General features: G+C 36.1%; 1 protein-coding gene across 1 annotated transcript; it reads right to left on the bottom strand.

The window, feature by feature from the left end:
- Positions 1-500: 500 nt before the first annotated feature.
- Positions 501-10,189, bottom strand: paip1 (poly(A) binding protein interacting protein 1). The gene is made up of 11 exons (XM_079252088.1): positions 9,834-10,189; positions 8,101-8,252; positions 7,704-7,901; positions 7,462-7,574; positions 7,165-7,276; positions 5,548-5,673; positions 5,341-5,447; positions 5,099-5,216; positions 4,925-4,979; positions 3,503-3,581; positions 501-1,570 (listed from the first exon to the last, which is right to left on the bottom strand). Exons 1-11 carry the CDS (start codon positions 10,018-10,020, stop codon positions 1,483-1,485), a joined length of 1,335 nt encoding a protein of 444 aa, XP_079108214.1. The 5' UTR covers positions 10,021-10,189; the 3' UTR covers positions 501-1,482.
- Positions 10,190-11,228: the final 1,039 nt, after the last annotated feature.

Consider the following 11,228-nt stretch of genomic DNA (forward strand, 5'->3'; position numbering starts at 1 on the left):
ATTCTCTTGAGCAGTACATTATTTTATATCATCGTGACTAATGGTAGCAGATGATGATTGACTTGATCAAACATAACACAGGGATGAAAAATAGTGTACTAATTTGTGTGGACAGCACTGCAAACACACACAGTTACCAGTTGATGGCAGAGTTTGTTCAGAAAACAAACCAAGTCTGGTCCTGTCCTTAGACATACAGCTTGCGCTTAAGATACAACTGAGTCAGCTGTTTGCTTGACTGATGAGAAATACCACAATGACAGATTCCTGTAAATAGAAATACAATTGTAGACCGTATTTAAACCTGGCATAAATATGGACCAGTACCTTTTGCAGCTCCATATAAAAATCTAACATGCAGCTCACTTTAGGTCTCTTAACACAGAAAAGGGTCTCACAAAAAAAAAAATCTCACATTATAAAGAATTTATTGCAGGCAAACAGTACTATAAATAATATTTACAAACTATAAAACATTCTTTTTAATGAGTTCTGTGGATTGCTGCTAAACAGTCTTTCAGTCTCGGGACAATGAATCTGTTGTGCAGCTGAGCTGCGCCACCCTGACCTGCAAGATGTGTTTATCAGAGAAATGAAGGAAAAAAAAAAAAAAAAAAAAAAGAAAGTTTATTGATTTAGACTAACTGCATTGTGAGAGTTTTAGAAATTTTAAAATTATAACTTTATATGCCAGAGATTGCAAAAAACCAAAAACAAAACTGCTTTATTTCACATTCCAGTTTGCAAATGAATTTACCTATTTGTACAAGTTTTATACAAAGTGTTTTAACTGCACACTGTTCACAGAGATCCTGAACCCACCTGAGTGAAATCTATCCAGACAAAAGCTTCAGTTATTGTCTTTAATATGGTCAACATGGCATGAAGTCGGTATCACAGCTGTGGTGATAAGGGCTATGCCGTATTTGTAGTGACTGTAGATATGTAGTACAACAAACATCTCACCTATCTTACAGTGTAATTTACATAATCTTAACACTTCTGGAAGTTTGTTTTTGGCCTGTAATGTATGAGGGGTATTTGCTACCATTTTAAAAAATATGATGCATGTATTTGATTAAACAAACCTGTCTTCCTGTAAATAACTAGAAAAAAAATCCACAGCACACCATTTCCCTCGTTACATTTTGTTTAGGTTAAAAAGAAACAAGCTTCAGGAAGAAATCCAAAACAATTCCCATGTTAGGAAAAAAAAAAAAAGAAAAAGAGAGGAGGAAAAAAAAAGCTGAACATTTTGAACAGTTTTGCAACTGATTGTCCCGTTTTTTTAAATCAACACTGACTGAAAAAAGGTGTCAGAAGTGCAACAATGAACAGCTTTTTGTTAAAAGGCTTGTTTGCAGTAAAAAGAAAAAGTCTCAGTCTATCCAAAGCTAGTTTCCTTTGCTTGTCAACATTCCAGCAAAATGAGAGGGGAAACTACAGTATATGTCCGTTGAGTCACGCCGATCTTCACTCATGTCATTGCTGCCGTTTCCTCTCTGATTCTAAACAAAAGTTCTCAAAGGCTTCCGCCATCTCCGGCTCCATCTCATCCTCGAAGTCGTATCTGTGAACGCAACACAGTGGGTCAGATTAACACAAAACGCTTTGACTTTTCTCCCAGACACTTTTCAGAAGAAGGTTTTTTGATGATTTATGCAGATTACAACATGTGGATGTACTTGTCATTGGAGTGGACACATAAAAAAACCACTCTCTCTTACACACACAGACAAACACAAACAGCCCTGAGGGGGGGAAAGAGTTAAGCCCTCTTTCACACCCAACTGCTGACTAAACCGAATCAGAGGCCCTGGTCACCACTGTTGCATTGTGGGCCACTCATACACATTTGCCCTGCTCAGGGGCCCACAGGTCAGACGCTGTCATGTGACTTGTCTGCTGAGGTTACCATACAATCATATGACCAAAGATGTGCCAGTATCATGATTGTGCTCTACATTCTAATATAAAGCAATTATAAGCTCATATGATCGTTTTGACAGCAGAGTCAGAATGAACGTATTTATTTTTTGTTTGCGAATGCTTATATAATGCTTGCATACGTAATATAGCCAAAACTAGGGACATTCTGTCTCAGAGTGATGCAGAAAAACTGGTTCACGCTTTTGTTACTTCGAGACGAGATTACTGTAACTCTCTATTACTGGGCGGTCCTAAATATGCCCTGAAAAGCCTTCAGCTGATCCAGAATTCTGCAGCCAGAGTCCTGACCAGAACCAGCAGGAGAGATCATATTTCTCCAGTTTTAGCCTCTCTTCATTGGCTGCCTGTTGAATCTAGAATAGAATTAAAAATCCTTCTCCTTACATATAAAGCCCTCCACAACCAGGCACCACTATATATCAAAGACCTCATAGTTCATATACCAATCATATACCATAGTTATATACCAAGCAGAGTACTTCGTTCGCAGACTGCAGGCTTACTTGTGGTTCCTAGAGTCTCAAATAGCCGAGCGGGAGGCAGAGCCTTTGGTTATCAGGCCCCTCTCTTATGGAATAAGCTCCCAGTTAGTGTTAGGGAAGCAGACACCCTCCCCACCTTTAAGACTAGGCTGAAGACTTATCTTTTTGATAAGTCCTATAGCTAGGGATGGTTAGCATCCCTTAGTTATGCTGCTATAGCAATGATAGGATGGGAGACTGAGTTGGACCCTCCATCTCAATCTGTTGGTTTCCTTATATAGGCTATTATGAATTGGCTTTCATTATGTTTTTTTCTCTACCTGTAAGGCGTCTTGAGATGGCATTGCTGTGATCTGATGCTATATAAATATAGTTGAACTGAACTGAATTGAAAAAGTCACCAAAATATCTTTAGTTCACAAATAGTTTGGCTATCAAAGTGATTTGTTTCCAGGAACAAACTAGTAAAAGCACTCGGAGAGCAAGGGCCACAGATCTCCCCATATTGTAATTATTTCTTTTCTTCCTATGATGAAAACTCCAAAGGTTCCCTATTTTTTCATATTCTGGATCAAAGTATCCAGAATGATTCCTTTATCAGGATCAGTCTTCAATATATTTTACAACCTGTTGGAAGCTTGTCCTGTATTTTTTTCTCCAAAGTGCTCCGACCATTTTTGTTGGCATTACGTGCACAAATGTTGAAAACGGCCCTATGTCACAATGTTAAAGAATCCCTTAAAAAATTCCTGGAACCAAACGGTGATCTGGATCACAACCTAAATTAAATCAGTTCTTCCTTTTCACATTTCCAACAACTCCTGAAAATTTCATGAAAATCCATCTATTACTTTTTGAGTTATCTTGAACACAAACAAACAGACAAAGAGATAAACACCGGTAAAAACAATCAGACATAAATTAGTTAAAAACACTGATCTGGTTTTGATACTTAAGTGTTAAAGAGAGCAACATATAGTAATAAATCAACTAGAAAAGTAGGCGACTGAACAAAGAAGAACAGAATTTATGAAATATGCGATCATTTCATATCTACTATGTGTACTTACTCTTCATTTCCATTTTCTCCATAAATATCATGGAAATAGTCTTGTCTCTCCAGGAGCTCTTGGTATTTTTCAGCATATTCTGTGAAAGCAGAACAACTTTCATTCAGGTACAACAGGTACTTGAACATCAACACATTTTTTCCAGCAGATAATTGAACTGCAGAAAAGCCCCAGGATGGATCAAGTCTGCATTGTTTGCATCTAAAAATAACATTACAACATGTAATAAAATGTATCTATAATAATAATGAAAAAAGGTTCAATTCTATTCTATTCTACAGTCATTTAGCAGATGCTTTTATCCAAAGCGACTTACAATTAAAGCTAATGGTCTAGTTGTTCTGAAACCAGGATAAATTTAGTTTTCTTATCGGTCACACTGTTTGTGAGACAGGAGGCAGAACACACAGATGGCTGTGCCAACTATTTGATTGGAAGAGCAATAACAAAACAAAAAACAATCAACAACAACAAAAAAAGATAACACCTGACAAATCTGTCTATAAATGCTGTAAATATCAAAAAGACACGGATGTCGATCCCAGATGTGTAAAGGCCAAAAATATCTAAAAATCTTAAAGGTGGCAAAAATACAAGACTACAAGTTTTACTGCTGACGGCGAAGAAGTTACAATCAAGCCAAAATACTAGCAGCTCATTTTCTGCAGGTACATTCGAATGAATGAATATCATATTGCCTGCAGCCCAGGGAAAGCATTGATTATGAGGAGTAAAACCATTTTAAAATATACTTACTTCACATTTAAATTGGCTTTATGACAAAAAAGTACAAATCCCATTATTATTTAAACTGAATAAAAATAAAACATCTCAAATTATGTTAAAACAAGCCAATCCCCCCCCAAATTAAACCTGTGATTTAACATGATTTAACCCCTTAACCAGCGGGGCCAGCCCCCAGGCCGTTTTAAAGATGACACAGTCTTGTGCAAAAACAAGTGGGTTTTTTTTGTTTTTATTTTTTAATTTGTTTGTTTTAAAGTGCCAGAAGAGAGGTCCGTCACAGTTCTTGTGGATCATGAACAGATACAGCTAACATATATTATTACTGTATCAGAAAAGCATTTATACCATAGCATAGCACTGATACCATATTTCAATACTACTGTAGTATTGAAATACAAAACGTTTAACAGATTGTCCACGACTTTTCATTTAAAAAAATAAATAAAAACAACTCAGATGTAGTCCCCGCTGGTTAAGGGGTTAAATTTACATCCAAATTTCAAATATTTTGCTTTTAAATTATTTGAAGAAAAAGGCATCTATAAAGAAATGTAGTAATAATGCTACTTTTCCTTGAAAGAAAAAAAATCAGCATTTTCACCACCACTGAGATGCTTCTCTGTGCATCGTTTATGTACAAAACATTTTTGACATTAGCTTTACATGTGAACTCACCGGGGTCTGCTGCTGTAAAAGGTGTACCATCTTCCGTGTAGAACGTAGGTTCGTTCTGAGTGGATAAAAAGGCGTGTGTTGAGAAAACACTCGTGCAAAGAAAGATGCTGAACAAGACAAAATAAAATACAATCAAACAGAATAAAAACCGAGGAGCCTGACACACATACTGACCATGAAATAGTTTGGGTCATTTTCTGGTGTGGCGTTACTGGCTGCAGCAGCACCGCGGACTCTGCCCCAGTCGCTGGATCTCAGCTCCACCAGTTTCAGGAGCATCTGTTTCACATTTCTAAAGAAGAGAAAAGAAATGCAAGTTAATATCGAGATTCCGTCTGACTTCTGAAGGATGATTTTTTTAAAATATTGCGTATGAAGAAAAATGTTAAATTGCAACTGGATGCACTGAGTCACACCTGCTGCAGGTAGCATCTAACAGAACAGTTTCTATTCTCTGGATCAGTTCTTCCATGTCTCGTTTTCCACTCTTTTTCCATGTATCATCAAGGACAGATCCTGTCATCTGGGAATACAAAAAATTCCTGTGATTACCTGGAAAGCCAGTTTTCATAGCAAAACTCTCAACATCAAATTGTGTAAATAAGAAAAGTGAATTTTGATACCTTTAGCAGTTTGACAGCACAAATGAGATTTTCATCCACAGGATTGGAGAGCAGACTGTCTAAGAGGTCTTTCAGAGCAGTGAAGAGGATATCTGCTCTGTTTGGAGGACCTTTCCCACTCTTTATCTACAAAAAGAGAATTGTTAACAGTAAAAACTAGAAAATTACTCTGAAAACACAGAGCTCTGCCAAGCCGCTCATTTCCACCCCAATCTAACAGTCCGACATTCATTTCATACGTTTACACTACTAGATTCCCAGATACATTGCTAATGAATCCACTTCGTCTTGGCTATAGTGTGGCGTTTGTTGTATCGTGATGTCTTATTTTGTTCTCTTGCAGTAATGAAACTTCCAAAGATCCAGTAGTTTTTCTTGTTCTGGATCGTAGTATCCAGAATTTACCCAGGATCCATATCTACCTTTCATAACTTATAAAAATCTGTCGGGAACTTCTCCTGTATTTATTGACCAAACATCCTGCCTATTTATTGTGGAGTTAATGACCCTGTCTGGACTTATAAAGAATCCTTAAAAACTGTTCAGTAGTTTTTGAGTAAAGTTGTTGACAGACAAACAAAAAAGCAAGCAGACAGATTAAAAACATCAGCGAAAACATAACCTCCATCACCAAGGTCATAAAAATAAGTGACTGACATTGTTTTAAGGGTTATTCTGGTGTTTATGAGCTCCAAACATGGAGAAAAAAATGCCTTTCTTTCCATAGCAAAGCAACTGATCAGCACTGAAATTACTTTTAAAAATTATAGATGTCTTCTGGACACAAACCATCTCGCTTAACATTAGACAATTACATCTGTGAAGGCAACAGTGACAACAGGACTTAGACCTGGGGCGTCCAAAGTTGGTCTTCGAAGGGGCTGTCCTGCAGGTTTGAAGCATCCCTGTTTCATCACCATGGCTTACATTAAACAGACCAAACAGCCAATCAAGTTCTGCACAACGACTGATTAGTTTGAGTCAGGTGTTCTGGAACAGGGGTACATGAAAAACCTGCAGGATTGTGGCCTTCAAGGAACGGAGCTGGACACCAAATATGCTGCAATATAAACTACCTCTCCCAGAAGAAAACTTTGCTTGTATTAACAACACCGTGCCAAAACACACTCAGTCCATACTGAAACATCTCAACTTTGAAGTGGGTCTATTATGAAACAAAATAAAAATGTTTATAACAAACAGCAAAAATCATGCATTACAGAAGAATGGAAAAACATTTTGTTTTAAAAAAAAAAACCTGCTATTTATGCAACACCCATGTAACCATTTGAAACCTTTACTGGTATCAAATAAATAAATAATAAAACACATTGATTGCTCATACACTTCTCTGTTTGAATGTTTGATTTTGTCTTTTGTATCCATTACCAGTTAAAGAGTGGCTGGAAATGGTTTCCTAACCAATGCATCCACATTTCACACTGCTTCCCAACTATTTGTAATTCTGGGTTGTATATTCCTTTTAAATAAATTTTCAAAAGAGATGCTAATGATGCAAATAAGAAAGTACAAATGCAGTAAAAAGGCAACTTGTCCTGACAATCTTGTTTAAAACTATATAATTACATCCACAGGGGATTGAGAGCACTGTCTTACCTCCAGATGCAAGAAAAGCTCTCCTAAAAACAGCACAAAGGAGTGGAAGTTCTTCTGCGTCTCTGAGTCTCCTTTAACAGCTACATCCCTTTGTTCATATTCTTTTCTGCATCTAAAAAAAAAATTTACAAAGGTAATCTCACAATGCCATTCAACCCAGCCTTTTATTACTGTTTAGACTGGTTGTGTAAATGATTGCTTCTCTTATTAGAATGTGAGAGCCATTCATTTTAAGATTTAATCTCAATCTGATTCAAACATACATCAAATTTTAGCTGAAAATGGAAGCAGGATTACCGTTGCAAGAGCAGTTGGCGAAAGTTGCCACTTGGAGGGCTGACAGTGAGATGATGAGACAAGTAGTTGCAAAGCCTGGCGCCAGTGTAAGAGAAGTTTGGAATGGCAGTGGACTGCAATGAAAACAAAACCTCACCAGCTGGATACCTCATGTAAGTATGTTTGATCACATCAATTCAGGTATACTCGTATGAAATAAAGGTACAGTATTTAGACAAGTATGACAAAAGCGTAAACCATACCTTTGTGTAGATCAGTTCCACCAGTTCGTGTAACAACTCTTCAGTGGTAACCCACGAGTTGAGCATGGCAGCTATATATTCAATATCAGACTCAAAGGATGCTGGGGAGGAGCTCAGGTGACCGAGGAAGTCTGTGACCATGTCAGCCAATGTCGGTTCATTATAATAGCCTTCACTGTCATCATAATAAGCAGGGTCCTGTTAAAAAAAAACAAAAAAACAAAAAAACTGCGCTTGTGACTATGAAAGGACATACCCTAACATTACTTCTGTAAGTAATCATTGATGCACTGGTGGTGCAATTCCTTGTTCAAGCTATCAAAAGAAACAATATAAACTAAAAATATATGACAGAAATACACTATCTGAATTGTGAAAATGTAAAAATCTAACTTACTTCATATGGGTTCAATCCAAATGGGACAAATTCTGGAGCGCTAGCTGAAAGTTTTGATGACTTGACCAAGGCATCCCCATCATAACTCACTTTGGAGGTACTGTCATTGTTTGGAGTTGCACTTTGTTGGGGTTTACTTTGTTTTTGACCATCTAGAATTGGAAAAAAAGAGGTTTTTGGTCTTTAATAGAAGGGACACTAAATGAGCTTAATTTTGTTCCCATCAGCTAAAAATTCATAAAAACAAATAATAGGAAAAATAACTGAGTAACAAATAATCATTTCAAACAAAATTTACTTAATTTACTTAAATAGGTTTTTAAATCTACTCTCAGTCAAAAAGCAAGTATGTAGTTAGGAGTTGGAAATTTGTTAAATCAATTCAAAATACAGCACGCAACTCACAATCATTACATATTTTAAATGATGTGTAAACCAATCAGCAGTAGTGGAATAAGCTGAAAAAAAATTAACAAAATTGTAATCAGAATATGTCTGATACCAATGACCAGCAGCAAATAATAATAAAAACATTGTCCTATAGGGCTCATAAAGAACAGGGATTGGTAATGACCGATCACCTGTCCCAGTCCTGCATGACTCATTGGTGTCAAAGTGTGTGGTGGCCCCCTGCTTACATCTTGATTTACAAACTGAGGACTCCCAGACGCTTACTTACTGAGGAAGAACACCTAAGTACACACAACAGTACCACAGTTCAGATCCTTTTATTTATTCATTTAAAATCTAAGGCATTCAGTTATATATTCTTCTATCCATAAACCATCATTTATTGTCTGACTGCAGTGATGGATTTTTATATAGACCATTTCACCATTTTCAACTTGACCTGGTTTATTCTAATGTAGCAAAACCCTTCTGTAAGACTTTTCAGGCAAGTTTGTGAAATCAGGAGGTATTTGTAATCATAGTGGTGTAAACATAAGAATTAGGTAACCTTGACTCAGTCTTCATTTATCCACGTAGCTACAATAAATCTACAAGGGGTGTGACAATATGCTTTTGTTCTGATTCGATTCAGATTTTTTTGGGTGCTGATTTGATTTAAATTGCAATTCTCAGGGATTGCAGATTTTTTTAGATTAAAAAAAAAAAAAAAGTATAAAACTTTTTTTTTTCATTTTTCTTCATTTCATTGAGGAAAAAAACAATGCAGTAGTCAGACCATCATTCTGCTGCTATAATGCCCAAGAAGACAAGTAAAAAGATAAATATAAAACAATTATGACAAAAATTTTAACAACAACAAAAAAAATCGATTTGTGAAATTGTGAAGAAAAAAAATCCAGATTTCCGATTTTTCTATTTGATTTTCCCACCCCTAAAATCTAGATTCACCTGATGTTAGCGTCACAGAGACCTTCTAGCTATGTGACCTTATTCTAGACACATAAATAAATATGACACCTGAGCAGGAGCTTTTTTGGGGAGCTGCGTTGGCTCATATGAAATGACAAGAGCAACAAGCAAGCGTAGTAAAAGGAATCAATAGCTAATGTAATAGACATTTAGCAACTAGCTAGCTACTAATATGTTATGATTAGGTTAAAAGGGCAACTTAAAACGCTTCGCAGATGAGTTATCAACCAGATGAAATGTTATTCCCATAGATCAACACAGATATGTCCCCAAGTGACCCCTGTCAACCAACAACGTCTTGATACAATCAAATCTGAAAGTAGCTAGCCACCGTAGCTCAGTTAGCTCCCTACCTCCCCCAACCGAGCCAGTGTTGCTTTCAGCAAAAGGCTGTGATGTTCGCGGCTGTCTCAGAGGTTCCCTTTGGTTGAAAAGTTTGCTTGTGGAGTCACTTTCCTCTGCGTTAGCACCAAACCCTGGTTCTGCTGGGACATGACGGGCTCGCCCTGCCCCCGGAGCTCGGTCAAAATTCTCAGACATGACTGCTTGTTGTCAGCCGAAACTCTCAAAAGAGCATCTGAGTGGAGATTGAAATATGCCGTTCCCTCAACTCTTTTTCTTTTGCGTCGCGGCTTGAATGTACGTGTAATGACAAAAAATACACGTTCAATCTCCCTGTAAGTGTGGCCTTTTCTCAGTCGCTTGGGTATCACACATAACTTTTTGGGCTACTTCCTCTCAGGGCAAACTTGCTGGCGATGATTAGCCACAATATTTGATGCCAAAAAGAATCTGTCTCCCTCTAGCGGCATGGAGTGGAAACTCAACAAGCGCCAGGTATGAAGGCGCTTTCATCCTCAGCATTCAGAGGAAAATATAGTATATAACATAATAAATAACACAAGTACATAAAGGTATTCATTTTACTTCTGCAACACTTGATACTTTAATTAAATGGAAAAATACTTAATTGATCCCAGAGGGAAATTCATGCCAAGTAGTTTTTTCATTTGTTTTTGTTTTTTTAATAAATTTTTAAAAAAAAATAATTTTCTTTAGTTTTAAAAAAAAAAAAGAAATTAATCAAAAAATGTAAAAAAATGTTTTTACATTTTTTTAAATTAATATTTTAAATTAAATCTTAAATGCCCACTACAAACATGTGCTGCACCAGACATTTAAGATTTAATAATGTAAAAAAAAAATTATATATATATATATATATATATATATATATATATATATATATATATATATATATATATATATATATATATATACATAAAACAAAAAGTTTTTAAAAGAGTAATTCTTAATGTTTAATTTCCGATTAATTTCTTTTTAAAAAACTAAAATAAATAATAAATTTTTTTTTTTAATCATTTAAATTAATTTCCTTTCCCCGCAGGGGGAACATGTATAAGTGTACTCCAGTGTGTATAGGTGTATGGATGTGTGTATATATAAGTGGGTGTGTATGTGTGCTTATATACACGCAAATGTATGTAGGTTGTTCTCTTTTTCAATCTTTTTTTCTCTCTGTCTCTCTTTCTCTCTACAAGTTGTTTTCTGTTTTCTCTGCTTTTTGATTCTCTTTCTGTCCCTCTTCTGTCCTGTCCGGTCCGGTCCAGCGGTACAAACTTTGTAATACAAACAATTGTGCAAAATAAATAGAAAAATGAAATTAAAATCCAGAATATCAAGGGGAGCATTTTATCTATAATGCTTCCCTTGGCAAAGTAGAATTG

The sequence above is a fragment of the Telmatherina bonti genome, assembly GCF_933228915.1.
Source record: "Telmatherina bonti genome assembly, chromosome: 13".
NCBI lineage: Eukaryota > Metazoa > Chordata > Actinopteri > Atheriniformes > Telmatherinidae > Telmatherina > Telmatherina bonti.

Coding starts and splice junctions, on each gene's coding strand:
- paip1 (XM_079252088.1), bottom strand. CDS start 10,020: ATGTCTGAGAATTTTGACCGAGCTCCGGGGGCAGGGCGAGCCCGTCAT. Junction 7,575..7,703: donor TGGAACTGATCTACACAAAG/GTATGGTTTACG, acceptor TTTTCATTGCAG/TCCACTGCCATTCCAAACTT. Junction 1,571..3,502: donor GGAGAAAATGGAAATGAAGA/GTAAGTACACAT, acceptor TTGCGTTCACAG/ATACGACTTCGAGGATGAGA.